The sequence below is a fragment of the Filicampus tigris genome, chromosome 4 (genome assembly GCF_054856515.1).
Source record: "Filicampus tigris isolate MCC_2025a chromosome 4, RoL_Ftig_1.0, whole genome shotgun sequence".
Classification (NCBI taxonomy): domain Eukaryota; kingdom Metazoa; phylum Chordata; class Actinopteri; order Syngnathiformes; family Syngnathidae; genus Filicampus; species Filicampus tigris.
Window position 1 is genome coordinate 5,708,621 of NC_141220.1, and position 27,775 is coordinate 5,736,395.

The 27,775-nt window shown below is 40.0% G+C and overlaps 1 protein-coding gene across 1 annotated transcript in view; it reads right to left on the reverse strand.

The window, feature by feature from the left end:
• Positions 1–27,775, reverse strand: part of spon1b (spondin 1b) — a 99,333-nt gene that overhangs the window by 36,341 nt on the left and 35,217 nt on the right. Inside the window, exons 4-6 of the mRNA XM_086028986.1 lie at positions 15,610–15,683; positions 14,664–14,786; positions 11,453–11,601 (exon numbers count right to left, since the gene is read on the reverse strand). Coding sequence (XP_085885112.1) covers positions 11,453–11,601; positions 14,664–14,786; positions 15,610–15,683 — 346 coding nt within the window. The remainder of the gene's footprint in view (positions 1–11,452; positions 11,602–14,663; positions 14,787–15,609; positions 15,684–27,775) is intronic.

The following is a 27,775-nucleotide window of genomic DNA, read 5'->3' on the forward strand; positions in this document are numbered from 1 at the left end:
AGTCTGAGTACAAAACTTTGAACAGCAAATAACAGGCAATTTAATGACTGTCTGGAGAGAAAATTATACACTAGGCTATACAGCAAAACAACAACGAAAACCAGAATTGGGAAATGAATAAATACGTTAATTATGTTCCAGTGTACGTCATCCGGGAGATGCATGTATGTATGTATGTATGATAGGGGTGGGCGGTTATCGATACTAAGCAAGTACTTGGATCGGATTGATACTATTGTCCTGGGATCGATACTTCGCTCCTCCACCAATTTCCTCAAAGCGCTGCTTCTCTGTGCAAATAGCGCACCCCCCCTGCTCTTTCGCCCAGCGCCTCCTGCTACTCTCTGAGTCTCTGCCTGAGTGAGTGACTCAGGCATACTTTTCGCCCCTCCCTGGCATGGGTTTTCTCCGCAGGGTGTCCGGGCTCTCTCTTAAAGATAGGGTGAGAACTTCGGCCATCCAGGAGGGACTCAGAGTCTAGCCGCTGCTCCGCCGCGTTGAGAGGAGCCAGCTGAGATGGCTCGGGCATCTGATTAGGATGCCCCCTGGACGTCTCCCCGGTGAGGTGTTCCGGGCATGTCCCACCGGCAGGAGGCCCCGAGGACGACCCAGGACACGCTGGAGAGAGTATGTCTCCCTGAATTGCCTGGGAACGCCTTGGGATCCCTCCGGAAGAGCTGGAAGACGTTGCTGGGGAGAGGGAGATCTGGGCTCCCCTACTAAAGCAGCTGACTCCGCGACCCGACCTTGGATAAGCGGTAGACAATGGATGGATGGATGGATAGTGTATTTGGAAAAATTGCTTTTAAAGGTAAATTGCCACCTTTAAAAAACTGCCATTAACTGTGCATACATTCTCGAAGACCTTACTTTTGGTAGTTTTTATGATGCAACCCACCCGCGCTTTACCACGAAAATGCAAATGTTCAGCAATCTCCGGTAATCTTCGGCGAGTGATGTCACTAGAAGAGATTGAGTCGCCAGCCACCCATTGTACTCCAGTTTACTGTCACGTTTGCTGCTCTTTGCCATTTTTACTGCGTTTTTCGGTGAAACACTTCGGCGCTGTGTAGGCTATGTTATTCACATTGTTGTTTGAATTATTGAATTATTGTTGTTCACATTCAGACCAACAGTTGTTTGAGTGGCCAAAAGACAAGAATAGGGCAGTGGACCAGTTTGTGCTACAGTTCAACTGGTTTCCACATTAACTGGCTCCCGATTCCAGATGTGACCATTCAGGCAATGCCGGTCCAGTAATTTTGTTTTTCCTGTCTGCAGATTCGTCACGAGCAACATTGCCAGTGGGTCTCATCTCCACTCCATGTCCGGTTGTTCGGGCACATTTTCATCCTCCTGAGCATCTGCAATTACTGATGCAAATGGTATAATCAGTGTCACTCAGTCAGCATTCGTATCGGCATCCTATAAGGATAATAGCAGGTCTTATGTTGAATTCATTTCTGGCAAGCTACTCAAATTCTAAAGATTATTGATTTCCTTTCAAAAACAACCACTTACAGATCTGCATAAGAAATACCTTCAAATTCAACAATTTGGAAAATAAAACATATAGAAGCTTATACCAATAGATTTGTTTTTGGCCTGGTTCTGTATATGGTATGTCCTTAAAACAGGAAAGAATTTTTGGCTGACAGTCTTCAACCTCGTTTGATTTGCTCACTTGTCTCCTTCCTGTAGCCAATTAGAGTCAATTGCGAGACTCTGCCTGTCACAAAAGCTCTTAAATTCCCCTCAAGGAATTGAGATTTTCCAGGGGTATGTGTATGGAAGACTGTGCATGTTTTGATGTCATCACTTCAGCTAACCACCTCCACATATGCAGTACACGTTTCCACAAATCATTATGCTAGCAATGTACGATAATCTCAAGTGGTCTCAAATTATACACATAGTGACACAGGCACACAAACATTTTACTAGGCTGAAGAGTTTGTCATTTCCCACTCAGCTCTTTTTCTTTGAGATGAGTGACAGTAAAATCCAAATATAGCCCATGTGACAGCACTCTTCAGAGTAACCTGCTTGATGACCAGCTCAACAAACACTCGCACTTCAATGATGACGGCAACAGCAGCATTTTAAAAAGTAAATCTATGATGTGGGCTCAAGCATTGCATACAGTGTACATCCTTTATAGTTGGCTGTTATGCATGATGGTATAGAAAACTAACCATCTGTGGTAACATTTCATATATCTTTTCATAAAACCTTTACAAGTTATGATAAAAACCAGCAACACATTTCAGAAAACAATCATGAGCATCATTATTTTGGGGAGGTCTATCAGGCTGCAGAATGTCTCAGTGAGGAGATCACACACACCCCCACCCACACACACACACACTGTGTACTCAAAACAAGTAATTATCTCCTGTGAATAATTTCATCCTAGATAAATCACACAGAATCTCTTATCTGCTCTCTCGAGTTTAATAATCCCTTTCATATTAAGACATGTTCACTTGTGCAACAAGAATTTGCCAGAGTGCCTAGCCACAGACATCAATTAGCAAGACTCATATACTGTTGTGGCTGCTGCAATCAGCGAGTTGACTAAAAGCATTCAGTGTCTATAAATGATTGCGCTCCTTATACAGTTCATAGAGCAAAGCGATATGTACCTTACTGAACCTCAAACTAAATCAACTACACAATAATTAAGTTTTAAAACGTACTGTCTTACTAATCACAGATAATGTTTACAAAATAGAGCCATGGAAAATAAAAAACTATTGTTGGAATAGCGGGCGGCACAGTGGGCGACTGGTTAGCACGTCCACCCCACAGTTCAGAGGTCGTGGGTTCGATCCCGGCTCCGGCCTCCCTGTGTGGAGTTTGCATGTTCTCCCCTGCGTGGGTTTTCTCCGGGTACTCCGGTTTCCTCCCATATTCCAAAAACATGCATGGTAAGTTGATTGGACTCTCTAAATTGCCCCAAGGTGTGATTGTGAGTGTGGATGTTTGTCTCTATGTGCCCCGCGATTGGCTGGCAACCAATTCAGGGTGTCCCCCGCCTACTGCCGAAGACAGCTGGGATAGGCTCCAGCACGCCCCGCGACCCTTGTGAGGATGAGAGGTATAGATAATGGATGGATGGATGTTGAAATAGAATGCAATGGAATCCTTTGACAAATCGTACCTCTAGCTAACTAACAAACAAGCAGGGAAACAATCCTGCTGAAGTAGCCTTGCAAATTTAAGAACTTCTTTCAGGAGTGGTTCAAAGACAAATTTTTGTAGTCGACGCTAAAGTGGTGATAGTCAAGTTGAATTCGCCTAATCTATAACTTCAATTCAGCACCTCCAAACACAAGCTTGCTCTCACTCACTCACTCACTCACTCACTCACTCACTCATCTCGTTCTCGTCTCCTAGGTTTCACAGGCAACCCTCACCCCGACTCCTTCCTCCAATCACATTCAGACATTTTCTCATCCAATTACATTGGTATACTGTACTATCATGGAGTCAATAAAAGCATATAATTTTACAATAAATACAGAAGCATGGCATGGTTAGCAATAACCTGTGGATTATTACAAGTGTTTTATAGATCCAACTGTCTGTGAAACCCTGAAGGTGTCTGTGATTTGTGATTGGATGAATGAGTTGGGGTGCACGGCCAGGGAAGGAGGAAGACATTTGCGAGCCTGTATCTGCGGGATTAAGAATGACAGTTGAGTGTTGGTAGTGTTCTTTAGCGACATTAACCATGACTCGAATCATGCAAGTATTTGCATTTATTTCATTGCTCTGTTCTTAAAATTGATGTCAGCAGTAAAAATACCCCTGCGAAATGACACAGTAGTGATTATAGGCTTGTTTTGTGACAATTTTTAGCAGTCTTAATGACGACTACTTTTGAGGGAAAGAAGGCGTCAACCTGATGACGTCGACAAAGGAAATGCAACTACTGCAAATTGGCATCTTTTTTCAACAGCGTAACATTCTGAAATGCTCCGGCGGCTGATTATCATTTTTCATTTTGAAATCTGTTTTTCCTTTCTCAAAGCAGTCAAATACTGGTCGCTGTGGTTTGCGGCATGGGTCTAGTTCCATTTTCTTCTCCTTTACATAGTTACTCTACCATGTGGTTTGGTAGAGGGGTATGTACTGTAGCTGTTGGTGTTCGATCTCTATTGCCAGTAGAGTGCATATGATTTTGGGGAATAACCTAGCAGGGGAAAAGGTGTGGGCTGATGGGAAACCAAATTCTTTCGATGAGCAGCCTTTAGCACCCCATGGGGATTTTTCCTGTTTGTGCAGTCACAAGACTAGCTTCTCGCCGCAAATAAGTTGAGTCATAAGATCATGAGGTGATAGTTAAACTCCATGCACAGTAGTTGCTCTTTTTTTCTGGAGATGTGCTGTTGGCGGAACAAAAGTTATATCCATCTTTGGCTCATCTGTTTGAAAAGGTAGTTCTTGACTCAGCTATGAGGGACAATGGTCAGTGTTAAATAGGGTTGTAACGATTGATCAAAATTCCATTTTATATCGACATAAATGCTTAAAGTATGTTTAAAGGTCAGGGTGCAAACATTGAAAACGTTTCTGTAGCCCCCTTTACAATGCATAACTGTCATTAAAATGTGGTTAGGTCGTTGGTAGACAGCAGGTTAATCACTAAATACAAACAGAATGTGTCGTCTGCCATTTGAATCTCGCGCCCCCTCATCTTCGGCTTTTTCCGGAGATGTGACGTCTCAGTAGCCGGAGGATTAAGTGACTACTAATCATGAACGGTCACTAACACCCCCTTCTGTCGGCTCGTGTGTTTCAAAATCTTCTCATTCCAAAACATTGCTAGCCATTGAATGCACTGTGTTTGTAGCGGAAAGTGTACAGTCTATGGTGTAGCGAGCGGTTTAGCTACATCTACGTCACTTCCTGTGGCTGGAGTCAAGATTCCTCGAGTAAGTAAGTAGATATTTTCTAATCGATCTGTGGTTGACAACTTCAAGGAAGTGACTTGTATGTATTATAAAACCTATTACGAATGAGAATATGAATTATAACAGACTCTGAAAAATGTTTGCACCCTGACCTTTAATTATATATATAATTATTTGCCACTGTGGTTTTCACTCAAAAATGCCTCACGTATCTCACAGCCTGCACACTTGCTTGTAAATGACTATGACGCACATGTGCAGTAGTGGTAATCCGGGTCATCCGTGGTGTAAACAGAAGCATTGAGGGTAATGGTGTCATGGCTCCCGAGTTAGCGCTAGCATTAGCAATCAATGCCCGATTTCTTTCCACACACTGGGGCTTGAGTGAATCATTGCATCTGTCTTTGTCATTTTGACTTTTACTTGATGGGCTCTTGGTGAGATGGGATTTTGGGATACATGGGGCGGCATGGTGATTGACTGGTTAGCACGTCCGCCTCACAGTGCAGAGGCCGTAGGTTCGAATCCGGCCCCGGCCTTCCTGTGTGGAGTTTGCATGTTCTCCCCGTGCACTCAGGTTTCCTCCCACAGTCCAAAACCTGCATGGTAGGTTAATTGGACATTCTAAATTGACCCTAAGTGTAATTGTAAGTGCGAATTGTAAGGGTGTACCGCCCACTGCCCAAAGACAGCTGGGACAGGCTCCAGCACGCCCACAACACTTGTGAGGATAAACCGCTTATCCTCACAAGGGTCGCGGGGCTAATCGCAGGACACACAGACAAACATCCGCATATATATATATATATATATATATATATAGGCGGCACGGTGGTCGACTGGTTAGCACGTCCGCCTCACAGTTCAGAGGTCGTGGGTTCGATCCCGGCTCCGGCCTCCCTGTGTGGAGTTTGCATGTTCTCCCCGTGCCTGCGTGGGTTTTCTCCGGGCACTCCGGTTTCCTCCCACATTCCAAAAAAAACATGCATGGTTAAGTTGATTGGATACTCTAAATTGGCCCTAGGTGTGATTGTGAGTGCGGATGTTTGTCTCTGTGTGCCCTGCGATTGGCTGGCAACCAGTTCAGGGTGTCCCCCGCCTACTGCCCAAAGACAGCTGGGATAGGCTCCAGCACGCCCCGCGACCCTTGTGAGGAGAAGCGGTACAGATAATGGATGGATGGATATATATATATAGAGAGAGAGAGAGAGAGAGAGAGAGAGAGAGAGAGAGAGAGAGAGAGAGAGAGAGAGAGAGAGAGAGAGAGAGAGAGAGAGAGAGAGAGAGAGAGAGAGAGAGAGAGAGAGAGAGAGAGAGAGAGAGAGAGAGAGAGAGAGAGAGAGAGAGAGAGAGAGAGAGAGAGAGAGAGGGATGGGCATATCAACTATGTGAACATGACCTGTCTATCCTCCAATGACAGATGCCCATTTTGCGTTATATATAGAATATACATATATATATATATATATATTTTTTTTTTTTTTTTTTTTTTTTTTAACGTGTCGAACTAAGCAAGGGTGGAGGTGGATGTTAGTCCGGCCCACTAATCTTCCCCCTTGCGTGTGACGTGGTCACGAAGTGGCCAAAGTTCATCTCAACCTACTCAGCAAAATCGGCAAACGACTTACCAGCAGTCACATTGCACATGCATATTCTGCCCTCTCATGGTTCAACACATGTAATACCATGGAAAATGCCACAGGAGTCAGCCATTTTTTACCTCACTGACAGACAAGCCTGTCTTGTGTGTGTAATCCGGGATAGTTTTGTTAACTAGCTGTTAACAATTAGTACCTTATCCCTTTGCTTGCAAAGTACTGGCCCAAGTCGGCGCCCCACCTTTACAACAGCCACTTAGTTGTATCCCCAGAATTTTAATGGTCCAAATTGCAGGGAAATGTTAAATCTGAAATTATGGGAGAAAAAATTGGAGAAATGAAACTCAATGACATTTTTCCATTAAAAATTGATGATAATCTGGCAAGAGATTATATATGCTGTATACAGTACTTTTTTACTGTGGTGTAATTAATGTATAACTGTGTATGCGAAGCAAGTGTAAAACTATTCCATTGAGCTATTGCGCATAATAGACCAGTATAAAATGATCTAAGATCCCACACTATAGATAATTGTGCCGCACATTTTAAAAAAAATTTGTGAAAAAAACGGCTACTCCAAAAACTGAACTTTCTGTTCATTGTATTTAATCGCACCTCACGTTTGTCAATCTACTGCTTGAGATATAATTCCTGTCTACACTCTGCAATGAAGCGGTTTCATTCCATTATGGAAAAGGCTGAAGCATCCATTGTTTTGAAGTATCTAATCACCACAAAGGCAGAGGCAGCCAAGAAAGGAGTTAGGAGGGTTTGTTAGCCCTTACTGTCAGCACGAAACAGCCTAAACCCAAACTGACAGGCACAAACCACACTGACAGCACTCCATTGTTCTTTCTCAGATGGCCAAGACACACCTTTCTATGGTCAGAGAGAATGGGTGAAAGACAGAGGGATAGAGTGGTGCACAGGGAGATCCAACAGCATGTGTCCAGAATTTCTTACCACAATATATTCAGGTAGTGTTGTATAGTTTGCAGAGGTCAAACTGACGGAATGGCCCATCAGTCTGTCACTGACAGACGCTCGTTTTGCTGACAATTGACGATAGATGGAAAAATAAAATAAATAAAAGACGGATTCAGCACGGACCGAAGTGGGTTTTCGTTTGTCAGAGTCATTACCACTAACCGGGTCAAGTACCGGCGGACCTCTCAGTCCGTCACAGATGGATGTCCATTTTGTTGATGACTGACAGAATCGCGCCCCGTTTGGCTCCTGTGTTTGTTCACGGAGTTACTTAGAGAGGACTTCATTGACTATATATGTGTGAGAGTGAGTGCTCCTGTATTCAATAGTCTTCGCGGGGACTGTGATAGCCAACTGTTATTTGCTAAGGAGGCAGAACCAGAAGACGTCACTTCATTTTGCTATTACAACATAAATCTACAGTGCTGGTTTGAGTCTAATATTTTATGGATGTACAGTATATTTATTTCCATATAAACCTTTATGGTTGTGGTTTTCTGTTAAATCTTGAGATTATTTAGATTCAAGACTGTCTAGTGTGTTTGATCACAAGGCAATGGCTATGGAAACCGCTTTGTGCTTTCTGTACAGTAGGTGGCAGTATGCACCAAAGAGCTGTAATCCGCCAATGAACCAAGAAGAAGAACAAGAACAAGAAGCGCATTTACAAACAGAAGTCGGAGTGCGCTACTTGGATCGGATTTCATTTACCCTTGGCCACAATGCGGAGCTGGATTTTGGTTAAGTTATTTGAAACATTAAATTAAAACGTTTTGGTCTTTTAGGAGTTAAAACACCACTTCAATAGACTGGCAAATAAGTGTATGTGGAACTGATGGACCAACGGACCACCCGACCGACTGACTGAAGGCTGACCAACTGACGATTACAGGTTGGTTCGTTTTGAAAAAATGACGGACGGGTACCCAGGTCGCTGATGGATGACGAATTTAGTCAAATGCCCACCCCTGATATTATGAAGGTTATTCAAGATGAGGCGAAAGTTTTTGATTGATATGAGTTGATCTCCAGTTACACCACATGACTTATAAGTGACTCTGTTAGTTTTTTCCTGCTCTCATGTAGTACATATACGAGGAAAATAAAACCCGAATGATCAACGATAGATTGATTCATGCAACAGACGATGTAACGTATGATTCCATGTTTTATCGCCTGATGTATTGACTTCTCATTCTGTACTGATGTGTAGTTGTTTAGCTGTGTTTTGAGTATGTGCATGCAGGTTGTTTTCAGGGGTTCAGTAAATGTGAATACAGTGATATCAGATATGGGCCACTTTAAATTGGATTTTTAAACATTAACGGATACAGGCAATAATTAAGAATGTGAGTACAAGATCTGCAGTGGAAATCTAGTCTGACAAAAACTGTCATTGCAAGACTAAGGAAGTTAGGTTGAGAACTACGACTGATGTTTGACCTCAGCTACGTTCAACATCTTTTGTTGGATATTTAAAACAAATAAACACAACCGACTGACACGGACAAAGGGGTGTAAAACTGTGTCAACTTACCATTATATAAGATCAAAATAAATAAGTGATCAAGATTATGACAGGGGGAGCAGAAGTCACCTTGCAACAATAAACACTTGTGGGCCCTCCTAGGCTAAGTGTGTGGGTTCTCCAAAAAGTCCAGAAGCATGCACCAGTTGTACAACTAAAGTGCAGTCACTTAAGGTGGATCAAATGCCTAAGTCTTGGTGTGAGTGTGTTTCTTTTCTGCCCTAATAAAAGCCAGCTGTCTGTGTCTAGACAGCTGGTTCCTGTCTCAAAATCTTCTGACCATTCCGCCACCAGGACAGAAGGTGAAAGCAAACCATCCAGATGTGAAGTGTCAACTTTCAAGTTCTATTCATGAGGTTTACCATCAGGTTAAAAGTTTCTGACTACATGTTTTATCCATTATAAAATGTTGACAAATATTTTACTGTACCTGTGAACCAAAGCACCAACATTCATTCATTTGTTCCACACTGTGGAATTTTAAAGCTGGAATATAATTCACTCCTGGTCGACCCTTTTTCAAATTACAAAAGCAATTGTTCCCGAAGGAAATAAAGCTCAGGTGTGCTTTGTGTGGTACAACATAACCCAAACTTTGGAACCAATCAACAGGAAGACATCATGAAATGACATTCATATCATGCCGTCCACACTGTTAATCATCAGCGCCAAGTGAGAAAAGGATGTGGAACATTTCTGTGAGACTTAAAACAGAGGTGTGCTGTTGCCATATCAGCTGCCTGAATTTATCGCTGTTTTTGTAAAATTATGTAAACATTACTCCCTTACTGTACAGCTCTGTTTGTAATGCTGACATCCAAAGTTGGCTCTCTTCCCAGCTGCAAACATGTCTACTTTTTTGTAACTAGCATCGCACTTGAAACACCAACGACCATGGCCTGATGTCAACATTCAAAATGACAAATTACAAATTGAATGATACATTTTTAACTCAACATTTCCAACTATACATGTGTAAATGAGAATAATACGTAAAGAAATATATCATACTGTAGCCCTACCCAAAACTGCACTTAAAAGACTTTCATCATGTAACATACCCTTAATAGACAATAATTTAGCACACTTCTAATTCAAAACCATTTCTAGGCACCTGCCTAAAGAACCTATTCTCTCATAAAGATCCAGGAAGTCCTTAATTCACGAATGAGTTCCGTTCCTACGCTGGCGATGTAACCTGAATTTGCGCATATGTCGGATTTCACCATTAAAGTTGAAATCTACATCAAAATGCTTGGTGTGAAAAAGTGAAAATACATTCAAATAAAAACATAAGATCCTGTATTTAGGATTACTGCTGAGAGGTGGATGGAGAAGAAGGAGAGGAGGGTGAAAAGGGAAAAGAGACTCCCGGCAAGGCACAGACACGATCGAGACACTACGCATGCTCAACCGCAAAGGAATACTGGTCTTTGTAGTACAGGAAGTGCTTGTATGCAGAAGTGCGGTGATTGGCGTGCAACCACCGCAAATACCCAAGCAGAGGTAAACAAGCTCAGAGAAGAGACATAGCACAAAAGCACACTTTTGGAGCGAGTAGGAAACCGGCTGCTTCATTCATGTGGTGAGTGACATGAATATCAAGTGTTTTATTGACGGTTGAAAGTAACAAGCGGAAAACTCGAATATTGACTGCATGTAAATGCAGTCACTATGGTGCTGGGGACAAAAATGGAGGAGGAGGCACGGGCATCGTAAAGTCGAAACATCATAGTACGTCGTAATTCGAGGACTTCCTGTATAGTTATACATATTCATTTCTTGTAGCGTTTAGCAGCCAACGTACAGATGTACAATATATGTGCTACTAGATTCAAGAGAAGGATCATCAGTGGGCAGTATGAATGTGCACACTCATTGCATTTCTCAGTGCAATACTACTGTTTTGCAAATTTATTTCATTGTAATAAATTATGTATGTAATCTTTTTTCATTATTTGTTAGCAAGGTTTTGGCATTTAAACATTAAGTGACAGTGCGAACACATACCATTAACAATGATTGATTGAATATACTGTACCATACAATTTTACCCATAATGAATGCTCTTGAAAGGGTTACCGTTTGAGACATTCATTTTTTTTACTGTACAGCTTTTGAAGCCTATTCCAGTGAGCAGTATACTGAAAAAATATTTAATTAATTAAAATGATTACTACATGATTAAAATGTGATAAACTGATGTAATTAACCCCGTTTTCCTCTAAAATAATCAAATTATATATATGTTAGTATAACACATTTTAATCAAGTACAACAGATGTATATGTTCAAATACAATAAATTCAAAGATTTTTTTTTCAATGAAGACCACTTTGAATTTGAAGGAAGTATGTGAAAAAAAAAGATGGGCCACCTGGAATCCCAAAGACACTTCTTCCAAATGTGAACCCTACCTTCTGTCGAATCTCTTCCTCCATTTTGATGGGGGAGCCAAACTCAGCTACTTGTCGAACCCCCTCACTGGCATAACCTCCATACTCCCAAAGCACATAACCTCTAGAGTGGGATGCACCAATCAGTGCAGACCAGTGGTTGGCTCGTCCTGTAAGACAGAAACATAATAGATTCTTATGAGTTAAAACTGTCTTGTCAGTAATTTGTGCCTTACAATAATGAAGATAGATCTAATGTAAATAGTTTTATTGGTTACTCTAGTACAAGTTTCCTCTATTGAGCCAAGACACACATTTTACAATGTCTTGCCACATTGCCAAACAAAAATGTCCCAAAAAGCATGAATTCTGAAATAATAAAGACATACTGTAGAGCTCTATGTTCATGCTCGGCGTAAGTCTAGCATGAGATGTCTAAATCTAAATAAAAATTTGTGTGGAGGAGGGGTAGAACATGTGGTATTTTCACACCCACGTGCAAGCTTGCGCAGAGGGGGGATTAAAGAAAGGGTGTTTTGCACCGCTGTGGTTGTGAACACAGCCGACTTAATTTGCCAGCAATCGAAGCGCATCTTCTCATTTAGTTCAGATGAAGTTCTCTCACACTGACAGTCCTTGACATGGCGGAAGAAGAAACAGATTTACTTTAGTACTGTGGCGGGTTGAGGTGTGCAAAGTATAGTTATTAGGAACTACAAGCAGAACTCTGGGCAGATGATGTAAAGCCAGCAAGGGAGATCTCAGACCTATAGCTTTGCCAGCGGGATGATTTAAAGAATACATATATAAAGAATATATACAGTGGTACCTCTACTTACGAAATTAATTGGTTCAGGAAGAAATTTCTTAAGTAGAACATTTTGTAAGTAGAGACGTGTTTTCCTTGTAAATGCCCTAATCCGTTCCAAATCCCCCAATATTCAGACATAAATGTTTTATAAAGCATAAAAATGCATCAAAACATGTAAGAAATACAAACATGTTACAATTAGATTGTTGCGCAATAAATGAGAGTTGCGCATAATGTAAAAAACAAAGAATAGAGTAAAGAATAAAAATGATGGTCGTTTACCTTTTAATTGCATCCTCATCGCTTTTTGCCCTCTTTGGTTCATGTTCTCTCTCAGAAGTGGTTTTTGCCTGCCGTTTTGTAAAGAACTGATTTAATAACGTGGCGACTGTCGATACATTAACGGCCATATTCTTTAGCGAGATCAAACAAACGCATCCCTTTTTCATACCTTTCTATTATCTCTTGCTTTGTTTGTATGGACAAAAAAAAAAAAAAATTCTACTTTTTTTTCTGTTCCTCGTTTCTAATGCACGTAAAACTATCAGAACACCTCATGGCCCGAGTGGCGAATGACGAGGACGCTGCATAGACACATCCTATATATATGTATTTACCTGTCTATCTGCACACATAGACACATACGGTAGAGGTCCCTCTTAGCCAATGGGATGCCAGGAAGAGGCTAGGCTAGACAATGGCAGAGCAGCTATGAGTATGTTGCATTCAGGAAACTCCGGAGCTGCGAGTAGCAGCCCATACTGTATTTTTACCTTTCGTATCTTGAAATTTCTTTCGTAACAAGAGGCAATATTTTCCTGTTGAGGTGTTTTGTAACTTGAAAATTTCATAGTAGTAGTAGAGGTACCACTGTAGTAGTAGTAGAGGTACCACTGTATAATAAAGATGATTATAATAAAACGGTCAATGAATTGAATTCTGATTCAAAAGGTTCAAGGTATAATGTTGTCATATTTATGAATGTCCGGGGAGCTGAGAATCGGACTGCCTATACCCTGATCAAATTCATCAAGATTGCTTTAGACTACATACACCAAAACTTATTTGTGTTTCCAGAAGGCATACAGTTCAGACAAAGGGGCTTTCCCTTTTATTGCACTTTTCTACCTTAGGTACTGCTTTAACACGGTTTCCTCATTCACCTACTGATGACGCAGCATCAGGAGCAACCGGGGGTTCAGTATCTTGCGCAAGGACAATTCGACATGGTCACAAGGGTTGAGTATCGAACCCATAACCTTGGGGGTGGGAGACAACCACTTTACCACTGAGCCGTGCCACACCACCAAAACGTCAGATACGCCGGGTGCATCTCAATGCATCCACAATCTGTACACCGGAACACTCAGGGGCATGAACCAAATTCCCAAACATGCACAACAAGGCTGCCGGCACGAAAATCACGATGATCAAGTTTTACGCTCAACCACAGCTGTGCCACCAAGGGAAATAGAGCCCATTGTCTCAATTTACTTATAAATGTACCATTTGTGAAATCTGGCGGTGTTTATTTTAACACAAAACTGATATACTTGCAGGAAGCCATTACTTATTCGCTTATATGAACGGCAACAAGTGGAAACACAAGTTATGTGTACTGTCTGCCACAGAGTGGACGATAATTTGATTGTTCTCCCTGTCAATATATATCACTGGCATAGACATTTGTACAAAGATTCATTATTTGTAGTAAATGAAAACAGATTTTTGGACTAATACCTGAAATGAGGCAGTGTCCTGCAGCACATCTGATGATGTGGTTGGGACTCACTGTTCTAATTTATGCAATCCACTTTAGTAGAGATGAAAAATATTTTGGCAATGATTCAACAAAAATTATTTTGTAAATTTAGCATCAGAAATATAAATATGGAATATATATATGTGATGGTATGTTTCATGTTTTAAGGGACATAAACTTTAGACCACACACCCATCAGAAAAAGCACATACTCTATACTGCAGCGTTGTGAATCTTCATTCTTCATCAAACTAAATGAACAGAACGATATATAGCAAAGCAGCCAATTGTCAAAACCATAATGTAATAAAATATAATTTCATTGTGAATTTAGATGACAGCATTGACAGCACAGTACAATGAGAATAACAAGGTTCTCGTCACAAAATTAGTCTTAATTTGGTATGCAACTTTACATACTTGGAAAACAGCAGTTTATGATAGATATCAGATGATGGGTATCAATATTGTACTGTGAGATACTGTATTTTGTCCTAACCCTACCAGGATGAATTTTAAAAAAATTAGTAAGGTACAGTTTGAAATCAAACTAAAGGCCTTACATACCTGTATGGCATATTAAAAAAATTCTTTACTTGAACAGTATATGTGTGCACATATAGTGTATGCTTGACAGCATGCTTGCGATTTGAGCTCACTGGGATAGTCTTTGGGATGCACTTTCTCTGACCAGTTGCCATAGAAGGTGAGTCTGTATTTGGCTGTCCCACAGGCGCAACACTCCAAGGCAGGATCTGCTGTTGCCTCCTCGAATACACGCTCTGCACAGAAAAGGTTGACTCATGATATTAGGTAAATCAAGCAAAAACATGACCATGCAGAACACAAAAAAGCCATTCTATGACTTTTTTGATAAATGCATGCATGATGGAAAGGCGCCGAACCAAAACTAAACTGGTACACACTGTATGTAAATGCTGATTAGCCTTGAAGCCCAGTCAGCCATATCATAATCCATTACTATCCTTGATCAGTGTTTGGCAAGGGCAGGATGAGGCTAAGTGAATATCTATGTACACAAAATTAGTCTGAAGAAATCCTGTCATGCTACTCAAAGTTCTTGTAGGATGAGTAGGTACTTCTAATGCAAAAGTTGTTTACAGCTAATTTAAATGGGGGTAGTCCACATAATAGCCCATAAAATACAATTTGGTTAGGAGATTAAGTTTTGCAAAGAATTTTGAGTTATGTCATAAAAATAATTTGTTTCAGTTGTTTAAATCAGCCTGTTTAGAAATAAAATAGTCCGATTCCCAAATGCAAACAAAATCTTTAAACAGACAGGCAGCATTGTTACAAATCTGGCAAGGATTTTGCACTGCAGAGAATGCACAGCAACCTGAAGGCTGAAACACAGCTTGGTGGTAAAACACAAAAGAATATTTCAACACAGGCTCCCAGGAGATGGTCTCAGCTTTCCTCTCTGCCTCTCTTGCCGTCATTTTGGAAAATGGCACAGAGAAACTGAGAGGTGCTGTGGGCTCATTAAATAAAATGAGAAACGGTCAAGCCCGGCCCCATATTCATGGTCAGGGATATGAGCAGCAAGTAAGAAGGAATGCAATGATAGGCAGCTGTCATTACCTTTCTCACATAGCCGAATGGTAAGAGAGCCCTCATCTTGGAAATAGATGATTTTCTTCTGGACAATGCTTGCCCTGCAGAGAGAGAGTATTGCACAAAGAAAGGGTTGAAAATATTAAACTTGGAGAGAAAACTATTCGTTGGGAAGAAATACAGGCAAATGATGTACAATATTGTTGTTGTTGTTTGGCCTTTCATTAAGGTGATAGTTATGTTTTGCATGTCAACACTGCGACCGAAATGGACACCTGTGCAACCTTTATTTTTTCAGTGTGTGGAAGTAAAAATGTCATCTTCTCACATTTGTGCAAGTGTGTCCGTTTTAAACGCTCCCTCCATCACAGGCACTGTATTAGACGTTGATAAAAGTCACGCTCTTTTCACTGTTCTGTAGTTTTCGTATTGTGTGTACGGCAATCGCTTGGGACTTAAATGTGAACCGCAGATGTGCACGATCCAGTCATACTATATTTCAGGGTACAAGTCTTTTCCACACATGCACATTGGTCCATGCATCCCCATCAAAAAACATCCCTTCTTGGAAGATCATTTCTAATCCAAATGGCACTCATGTGAGAGCAACAAAAAAACCTGCTGTTGCAGTTGTTGTTTGTTGTAATGTTGGATGGAAATACTGGTGAATCTCCTCATACAAACGCTCCTGCAAGCAGGTGTCCATTGTTGTTGTTGTTCATTGCTCTGGCACATGCGTGGCCAGCGCTGAAGACCGACAATAAAATAACATAACCCAACCTAACCTCAACAGAGTGTAAAATTAAAATTATTTTTATTTTATTTTTTCACTTATCAAACTAAAAAAAATGACTGTCTCTAAAAAAATAAATGTACATTTACATCTCTAAAAAATAAAATAACAACTTAGTAGTATAAAATGAATATATCCACTTAAAGGGATCAGAGAGCCGACACGGTCTATTTTTCAATAATAAGCTCAATTTATGATTTTTTATCTAATCAGGAAAATGATATATGAAAAGCTAAAGTCAACTCAACTTTGTTAATAGAGCACTTTATAGCAACCACCGCACCATACAAAGTGCTGCACATGTGCAAAATTGAGGAAAAAGTACTTCAAGTGAAAGTCCGTTCTTAGAAACATTTAGAGCAAAAAAAAGTCACTTTTTCTGCTTCCACAGAAATTCAGTATGGCAGAGACGGCAGCTGCATATGCGACACACACAAGAATGACGGAACACCCACGAAAAGGAATGGAGAGAAGACACAGCTGTGACAGCTGAGCCTGGGAGCTCCCTGCAGCTTTTGTTAGACTTTCAAAACAAAGTTGTCTGTTATCTAAGATCTAATAAAGCTTTAACATGTGGTAAATCACTAAAGCTGCTTAGTATACATGTGCTTATTTATGCATTTAAACTAAATCAAGTGTTGGAGTTTTTATTTTTCATAATTTTGACACCATTTTACCCCTTTTTTCTACAAATGAATATCGGCTTTAAATATCGGTTATCGGCCTCCTACTAATAATCGGTCTATCACTATTTTTTTTAATAGTATAGTACCAAAATTACAATCATCGTGATGTCTATCTGTCACTTTATTGGCTTCTCGATTAAATGCAGAACCCACATGAAGTATTTGACCAACAACTAATGAGTTAAACTTTCAATCTCACCTAGCTATCTTAGTTTCACAGTTCACACAGCTATCTAACCTGCGTCTGACAGATGAAAGTAAACATCATAGGTGTTGTCTCTTGCAATATGCGATATGGGTGTTGCATATTGCAATATCAATATTATTGCAATATTTAACATGTACCTAAAGAATTTACATTTTTATTATCGAATTTTAAAAAATACATACTTTCATGCAGAAAATATGAATATATTTGTATCTAATTAAGTTATTTAGCTTATCAGCAAGCGCTGAAGAAGCCTGATAAGGATCCTGATCAGGTGTGTTGGCATAGGGAGCCTCATTTTACAAATAGCAGCTGCTCGGACAGTTTTTTTTTTATGTTAACAACTATCAGGGATGGGCAACTTAAAAGATGGAGGGATGCGACAATTTTTCATACTGAAGGCACAGAGCACGCACTTCCTAACCAAGGCTGTATGACAAAAATGCAATTTTAAATATGGACAAAACATGTGCATATGTGCTCTTAATATACAGGTACAGTAATCCCTCGCCACTTTGCGGTTCGAGTTTTGTGGCCTCAGTGCATCACGGATTTTCACATGCATCAAAAAATAAAAATGAAAAATACAGCCCCATCTGCAGCCATATTGCAGAAAGACGCGTTGTTTCAAAGAGGTGAGTTGACTCTGAGGCTTTGTACATACCCGCGGGCACTCATAAAAGGTGCGACATCGCAGCCTCTCCCTAGTCTCGTCCATGCTAACAAATGAACAGCACTTTTGAACAACGTTCTGTTCGGAAACTCAAAACGTTATTCAAATGTGCCGTTCATTTAGCCAGCCAGATAAGCCGATAGTGATTCAACTGTGTTAAGAAGTTGTGAGCGGAGTGCGCTCAGCCACCTGGCAAGCACGACTACGACGACGAAAGATCAACAAATAAAATGTTAAAGTGTTCGTTAGATTTGCCTTAAGTTTGTCTTACAACAGCTTAACCTTAAGTAGAATCCCATGTTGCATTTTACCCAAAAGATTTTGTTGATGTTATTGTGCAAAGAGAAAGTTAAGCCACGATTACTTCCAGCGACCGTGCTTCTTCGTTTTAAAGGAAGAAGAAAGAGAGAAGAAGAAGATGACAATGAAGAAGAATGAAGGAACAAAGAAGAAATGGCGGCAGAAGTAATGACACTTTCACTTTGCACAACGACGATGATTGTATCTTTGGATAAAATGCACCACGGCAAAAGTGTTGTTGGGTCGTTCGCGACCGATTCAATAAAAAAAAAAGAATCTTTTCAGTGAAAGTGAGTGAATGGATCACTTTCTCAAGTGATTCATTCTTTTTTTTTTATATATATCATTATTCAAGCAAAGAACAAGTACAGAACAGAGTGATTAGTTCTTTTCTCAGTTCATTTGAGCTCAGCCACACGCATGTCGTCGATCTTCGCAAACGACCAATCAGCAGCCGGCGTCAGATGGAGGCGGGATTTTATGAACATACTGACACATTATTGGCATTCACGAAGGAATCAGTGAGGTAACTTCGCGTTCACGAACAAGTCAGTGAGTGAACGTGCTGCCATTTCCCGTTCACCAACGAGTCAGTGAGTGAATGTAATGTACTGCCATTCTCGTTCATACATTGTAGCTACAACATTTTTGATAGAAACACTTAAAAGAACTGTGATGGTGGTCCACAACATTTTAGTTAAGGTAAGCCAATTTTAGGATACATTCAAAATTTTAATGGAGTTATCAGCTAATGTTATGTCGTAATCGTCCGCTACCGGGGTTGGAGCGCGCGTTCCTCTCACAGCCTGCAGCTTGGTATTCGTTCTTCATTTTGCATTTTCAAAGTTAAATTTTCCTGTGTAACAAGTATTTAGAAGGGTGGGAACCATGCCGGGGGGTTTGCAACGGCGTAATAGAGGCGTAAATCCCCCCATAATAAAACTTTCGAAGAAATATGATATAAAATGTAAATAATAATAACAATCATAATAATAGCAATAAATCAACCTCTACTTCGTGGGTCACCTATCGTGGGGGGTTCTGATCCCCATTAACTACAGAAAACGAGGGATTACTGTATTTTATTTTTCATAATATATTGCTCAACGAGGCGGCACGGTGGTCGACTGGTTAGCACGTCCGCCTCACAGTTCAGAGGTCGTGGGTTCGATCCCGGCTCCGGCCTCCCTGTGTGGAGTTTGCATGTTCTCCCCGTGCCTGCGTGGGTTTTCTCCGGGTACTCCGGTTTCCTCCCACATTCCAAAAACATGCATGGTAAGTTGATTGGACTGTCTAAATTGCCCCTAGGTGTGATTGTGAGTGCGGATGTTTGTCTTTGTGTGCCCTGCGATTGGCTGGCAACCAATTCAGGGTGTCCCTCGCCTACTGCCCGAAGACAGCTGGGATAGGCTCCAGCACGCCCCGCGACCCTTGTGAGGATAAGCGGTATAGATAATGGATGGATGGATGGATTGCTCAACGAATGTATAAAAGATCCACTATTCAAAAACAGGGTTTGAAGCGAACAATAAAATAACCACACACTATTATTATTTTTTTCCCCCAGCATAAACCTCCGAACAGCAAAGCAATACCAATTTTAAGTGCAAGAACTCATTTTGTGTGTTTTTTCACAAAAATAAACTCTAAATGTTCATATTACAGGAGGTTCTCGGGTTACACGGTACTCCACATACGCTTTTTCGACTACGACGACTTCTTGCGAAGACAGTCCATCCAAGAGTAAAGCCATTACGATCGAAATGAAGCTGGATATCATCAAAAGGTCGAAGAAAGGCAAGACGGCGATGAATATTGAATATTTATTTCGAGATTTGGGGGGTGTTAAAGGGGTATTTTTGATTTACGCAGAAATTCAGCTTAAGTTCGGAACTCGTCCGTAACCCGAGGACCTCATGTATTGAGGTACTGTTTGCCTTGCATGTCATTCCTACTCTGCAAAAAAGTTATTAGGCCTACTCATGTTGTAGTATAGGTCAGTATAAGAAACAATATAACAAGCAACCAAGCCATGTCTGCCCTTTAGTGGTGAATGGTGAATATTACAACTTAAAACTATGTATTTTAAGTTACATATGCTGGGGGATAGTGACTGGGCCGGCTCGCAATAATGCGCGGATAATTGAATTGATTGGGGATTAAAAAAATCAAAATTCTACTAAAAACTTTGGGAAGTATTTCATATATAAAATGTTCCATGGAAAACAGAGGTTTACTCCCCCCCCAAAAAAACAAAACCCAAAACCAAAAAGATTTTTTTTTTTTTTTTTTACTGGGGTCCACTGTAGTCATCCACTGAATTAGTGTAAATACACTGTTAAGATGTAATGTGGTGTGTTGCCTAAAACCTCACCTGCCTCAACATATACTGCGCAAGATATCAAACAGCATATTGTATTTAACAGTTCGTTACACAAAAACTGGAAATCTTTTTTTTTTAACTTATATTTTATTGCGTGTTTTCCTTCTTGTAAAAAAAACAAAAAAACATGGGAATCTTATCTTGCATTTAGAGTTCTTAAAATGTTTACCATAAAAGTTTATTATTCTGTCGGTATGGTGACAACAGGGTCATGGGTGCTTGTACTTCATCAAGCAGAGACACATAAAAGTGTGTTATTAAAGTGAGCAAAAACACATTGACTGGACACAAGGGAACAACTGGAGACATTATATTGAAGTTATTAGTTATATTGCTTCTATAAATCTAACAGAGCAAATGGTGCAATAGGGTGACTGCTAAGGCATGAAATTGAAAGCAAAAGTGAAATATACAGTACATCACCATGCTTCAGTTGATGACTCCATAACATATTCAGTGTTGCTAATGGTCAATTTGTGTGTCATTTAATCATTTAATGTACCAATAAAATGAAAATAAAAAAATTGAGGTAGTCATGGTCTCTTGGGACTGTCAGCTGGAGTGACATGCAATGTCTGTCTTCTTTTATTTTTCTCTTGAATGAAAATGGAAATTAAAATTCCCTTACAATTCCTAACTCCAAATTACAGATAACAACATCACTTCAGGAGGGGAATAATTCACGGACCATGCAAACATTGCATCTGACAACTGTCTGTCAATATCTCACCATCCAAAGGAGGTAAAGCTTATTCCTTTGACACTTTTAACATTTTGAATTGGAAATGCCAGTGCAAAGTTGTATATTGACTTTTAAAACAGTAACCTAAAGGAGTCTGTCGATGCTGCTCACTGGTGGTGCTTGACAGTTTTACCTGATGTAGTGAATGGGTGGCAGGAGGTTCAGTTTGGAGGGCGGAAGTTATATCTCCTGCACGCGGATGCATGAGCAAGCACACATTTGTAATTCAGGTTTCATTTTCTGCATTGCCTGGCACGTATCATGCACGTCACGTGAATAAAATTGCTTAATGTTGAGCACTAAACTAGTCCGTGTACGCTATGCAATAACAATTCTAACCCACAAACGATTATTTTGCTTGTCAACTAGACACCGATATCAGTTACAATTAGTCGACTAATCGGATCATATGTAAAACGCAGAATATCGCTCCTGCAAGCAGCTTCTCTTACATAACCATAATTACTTTACAGCCTGAATTATTTAAGGTGTGGACAAACTAAATATAAATGATGATGATGATGATGATGATGATGATGATGATGATGATGATGATAGTACTGTAATATCAGGGTTTTTTTTTTCTTTTTAATTTGTGCATGTCAGGACGGGGCCGGTGAGTGGCCGGTGACGTCATAGAGAGGGGACGAGCCAGGTTGGAAGAAGTTGGGCTCGAGCAGTCTGTCGAGTGTATTAAAACAGCGAACAGATTGCATCAGTGACTGGTGATTCTTTGACCACACTGAAGGGCATTACAGTACATTCAATTTTGATTAAACTTTGCAGCTTGTACCAGCATTCCAAGCATGTTTATAAATGATGACACAACTTAAATTGGAGGCTATACTGTGGCCTTAACAGTCTTAGCTGTAAATGTTGAGTGTATTTTAAAATGAAACCAAAAATCACTTTGTACACTGACACTACAAAAACTATGAAAGTATCTATGAATACAAAACTAGAAACGTGTAAGCCTATTTCACTCTTCTTAGGTATCAAGCATTTTAGACAAGTCAAGTCAGATGAGTAGTAACATTAGGAAAAAGCACTGTGCAAAAGAAAAGTAAACTAAACACTTGTAATGTTTTTATGTACCCTTTATCCAAAACATTTTGGCTGCAAGTCACGGGCCAGCCCACGGGGTGCTCGGTGTGATTTTGGAATTTTGCAGTTCAGCCGGGACGACTCCCTGAGCTGCGTAACCGAAAAATAAGAACTGCGAATGGCTTCCTCGGCCAACAACTGGGTCGCTCACCCCACCACCCCACCGACCAATGAGAAGCCATCAGAGGGGCCCCCGCGAGCCGGTCTCATGTTGGCGTTCAGGTAGATGGCCCACTATCTATCACCAGGGAGGCTGTGAGCGAGCTAGCCAGTGCTGCCCGCTTATGCATATACCATGTTATAATATGGCGATCCATGGCTATTAGTATGAAGCGACCAATGTATGTATAAATTATTTTTTATGGCTAAATTTAGCTGTTGTGGCTTTTAATCAGGTATGTTTTGTTGTCCGTAAATTTACGGTATTCATGTTTGAATCAAAGTTGCTGCCACAAATTTAAGAATCATACAATGAATTATTATTTGCATTACTTTCTTTACTTCAATAAAATCTATAATCTTTGATATACTGTACATGTAACGGTATTTGTAAAATCAGAGCATGATAAATTTATTTCGATTTCAATGCTGGAGAATAATGAGTCAGGACCACTAGATTATGTTGTCTCGTCATGGGAAGAACTGTCAAAAATGAACTGAATAAAAATGCACATTAGCTGGAGGGAAAGAAGTGGACGTTTTTAAATAAGCAACTTTTTTTCCAGCAACATTTGGCACTGAAACAGTTTTCAGAGTTGTGCTTTGTCTTCAATCTTTTGTACAGTACTTTGTGCTTCCAAAAGCAAATTCCTCAGTCCTTAGAGTATGTCCAGGCAAGTGTTTGTGAGTGTTTATAAGGTCATAGTGTCCTTCTGGTAGTTGAGGTTGAGTTCATCCAAATATGCTCTTAAAAGTTCAACTTAAAAGTTGTCCGACGTGGGTGGCTAGTAAAAAGAGCCAAAGAACATTTATTAAAGAGTAGTGACAAGTTTTCCAATCTGAGTTCCAAGTAACTTGTAAAAGCACTGTGCACAAACACGTTCACTACCTCTCTCTGCATTTTGTCCAGACTGTTGTCCGCATGTTCGCCTCATGTCAAACTTCCACTCAGTCTTGCCATCAGTATTCTCATGCTGTAGCTGCAAGAACTACAGGAAGGGTCAACAAAACATCAGCTTGCTCCGTGACATTACATCAAACAGTGAGCTGCTGTTTGACAATGTGTTCTAAACTCTTCAGTCTGAATGCAGACAGAGCTATACAGTAAGTATTGATCAGAGAACAAAAAGAGTTGGAAGGCTTGGTGGTTTAAATACCTCAGTGAACTAAATTACTCCTTTATTGCATTAAGTGGGATCTCACAATTCCTCTCTTTATACCTCAACATCTCTTTGTTGGAGCATTTGGCTGGAGACTTTTAGAATGACTCTCAATGAGATACAGTGCAAAAACTATTATATTTGTGGGTGGCGGGGTTGGAAGTGTTACCGGTACTTTAAAAATATATTCCGACACACTTACTAGTTACCTGTTAAAAAATGTAGTTGGTAACATGATCCAACTACCATAATATTAAGGTAATGTATTTTAAATGCTTTCAATTACTCTAATTACAAATATGTTTAAAAAAAAAATCAAACAAACAAACCAAAAAATTATATGATATATTTTTTTTTCATATTTGTCTGGTCTTTTCTGTTTTATGGATGTTTAATATGCATGGTTTTGGAATACCAGAGGAAACCTGAGCAACTGCAATTCAAGTCCAAAGCACAAGAACTGTGAGGCAGACATGTTAACACTTGTGCACCATGCTGCAAGGATGGATGGATGGATGGATGGATGGATGGATGGATGGATGGATGGATGGATGGATGGATGGATGGATGGATGGATGGATGGATGGATGGATGGATGGATGGATGGATGGATGGATGGATGGATGGATAGATAGATAGATAGATAGATAGATAGATAGATAGATAGATAGATAGATAGATAGATAGATAGATAGATAGTGTCATCCCGTGAGTGAAATTAGTTTTGCTAGCTTCATGTTTTTTAAAACTGTTTTTTAAAACTGTTTGTGATTCGTGACAGGGATTAGTTAAGTATTAGCTTAAAAGTTGTCGGCGTAGGGCTAGCCTGCTAGCTCTTAGCGCTCCTCCATGGTAACAAGCAGTCTGCATGAGTTTGACAGCTCACACATTCATGTAAACAGGTTATTCAGAGTATTTCAGAAATCTGAATTTTGACCTTAAACCGAATATTGACTGCATGTAAACGTAGTCACTATGGTGCTGGGGACGAAATGGCAGAAGAGGCATGGGCGTCGTAAAGTCGAAACGTCGGAGGTCATGTACGTTGTAATTCGAGGACTTCCTGCAATATTAATGGATTCAATGAATTTATTTGTACAATGATTGAGAGGGTGTGATGCACGCTGTTGTTATATTTATGAATGAAATCCGATGACATCCATCACACGTGCCCGGAGCACCGAATAGGTCTGCCTGCACCTCGATCACGTTCATCAAATCACATTAGTGTACACCACAACTTACCTCCTTCCAGCAGGCGTAAATTTTTTCTACTTTCAGCCATCAAATTGTCATGTTTTGCATGCTGCAGTTCAGTCTGCCAATTTTCCAAACACAATCAAGGAGGCTTGCACCCACCTGCATGAAAATCAAGATGTGCCAGTTTTTACGCCCGAGCGCAGTCTCTGAAAAAGAGCCCTAAGAGTTTAGTACAATAGTTTAGTTTAATAGTACATCTAGAGCCGAACAATTAAGTCTGGATGAGGCATTCTTCATACCTCAGACATCTAGAGCAGTTTGCTCACGTGGGCGGGGCCAGTCTCATGGAGCGGTACAAAAATCATTTGATTGCACTGATTTAATGTGACTGCATGAATGTGCAACAACTCAAAACCTATACACTACAATATTTTTTTTTTGTTGTAGTTGTTTTTGTTGCAAACTAGTGAATGGAAAATTAAACTTCAAATCTGCTTCATGAACCAGTTCTTGTTTTTTTTTTTTTACTCCTCTAAACGTATATATACACATCTTGGTCTTGACTTCCAAAAGTCTTGGTCTTGATACTCTCTAGTCTCGATAATATTTTGGTCTCGGTTGGCATGGGCTTGACTATCACACTAGTTACAAGTGATTTTAATGACCATTGTGGGTTTTTATCTTTTTTTTCATTCTTCAAGTAAAGGGAAACAGCAATTTCCCCAGCCTATGCATATATAACTAATAGTGGTTAACTTATTTTTAAACTTGCTAAAGGGTTTCTTAAAACATTGGCTGTAAAGATGAGTATTTCATGATGGCAAAAGTTGAAACCAAACAATTTTCCATCATCTCATAAACTGTTTGAAAAATTGTTTCATAAAAATAGGTCACGATTTTTTATTGCAACTAAAACTATCAACACCTACCAACAACAACTTTGGCCACATTTGCAAAATGAAAAGAATGATTAACTGACTGTCAGCACAGTGATCTAGAGGTGATTGCTTGGATTTTATCTGAGTGCTCCAAAAACATACATGTTCAAATAACAAATTGTCCACAGGTGGAGGTAAAAGCGAAATGTACCCTTGCTCAATCTTTTCTGGGATGGACGCCGACTAACCCACGACCGCAATAAGGACAAGACGTAACAATCAGGACAATTTAATACAAGTTACCAGTAAGTCAACTGTGAATTGTTTTTCTTGGAATCCTAATATTTAATGAATTTGCTAATAACCTCATGTGCCTGTGCGGTGAGGTTTCCAAACAGCAGTCTCGAAGCAACTAATAGATACACAGAACATACATTCAATGTGCCAACTCAGAAGGTGATAGAATATTAAACAGCTGGAGTTTATTTTCAAATATTTATTTTTTAATGGATCCCTGCCACATTCCTGCTCGATTTCTTTTTGCACACACTTCTTTATGCTCTCATAGTCTTGCAGTAAGTCTTTATTTGTTATTACTTCACAGAAAACCTTCTCTTTCAAGGATATGAAACATTCCTGTGTGTGGGGGGTGCGCGCGTGTGTGTGTGTGGGGAGGGGGGTCTGTGTGGGTGTGTGTTTGTGTGTGCTCGTGGGTGTGTGTGTGTGAGTGTTCGTGTGTCCTTGTTCCCCTCAGTACACTGCATGATGAAGTCAGAAAAACAGGGAAATCTTGCAATGAAACTAATGTAGAAAAAAATAGAAATAGATTTCGGATCGATTTTTTATTTAGGCCGGGCAATTCTGGAACAGACTTAAAATGATCTTATTTTGCAATGATTTTTCATTTTAAGATTAATGACTATGTTTGAAGAAAGAAGGAAACAAAGACAAAAAACTGAGAAGGTAGTAAAAACGTTTTCAAAACTGGTCAAACCAACCACTAACTACATCATTCCCTTGGGTAAAGTCAGCACTTGCTGTTTCTTTCGAGGTAGACAGTTCTACAGGATGATTGAAAAGAGTTCAGGCAACAGACAGCTGAGGAAGGTCTGACATTTGACTTCCTCCCTCAAGGTGCAAAAAGAAGTGCTCAGTGAGTTCCAGGGCCAGTGGCAGCAGCTGACTTGAGCAGACACAACAATTGATGGAGAGTTATTTAAAAGTTGCTGACATACTTTACTTGCCAAGAAACTGAGGTGGATGCTTCACAGTTGACTTATTTTAAGTGTACAGCTTTTGCATTAATAGGTGTAAATCCTATTGCACCTGTTCCAAAAAGGTCGAACAAAAATGTCTTGATTCAAGTAAAATGACGCAAAACGCAAGCCCACCGGTATGATTAGTAAAAATTAAAGTTAAGAAATTTGAATCAGATTGGGCATAATTTTTCCAAAGATGTTTGTTTCAGAAGAACGATTTCTTGGTAGTTAGCACGTAGGCCTTATAGTTCTGAGGTTTGGGTTAGGAATCTCGGCTCAGGCCTGCTATCGTGAATTTTCAAAGAGTACTCCAGATGAATACTCTAAATTGCGCATTGGTGAGAATGTGTGTGTGAATGGCCACTGGAATGATTGGCTGGCGAGCATTACAGCATTACAGTCTGCCTATGGCTCGTTGTCAACTGGGATTAGCTCCAGTCAATGGATGGATGAACCTTTGCTTTATCTTTTAAAATTATCTTTCAAACATCCTGTAGTTTCAAAAAAATAATTGGTATGCATGGTTGAAAATGTTAACGTCCAACACAACTTCAGGTAGGATCTTATTACGATTTGTTTCTTTGTATCGAGGAATAAAAATCTTTATATCTTTAATAATTAATACATCTTTCAATCTTGGCAAAGGTC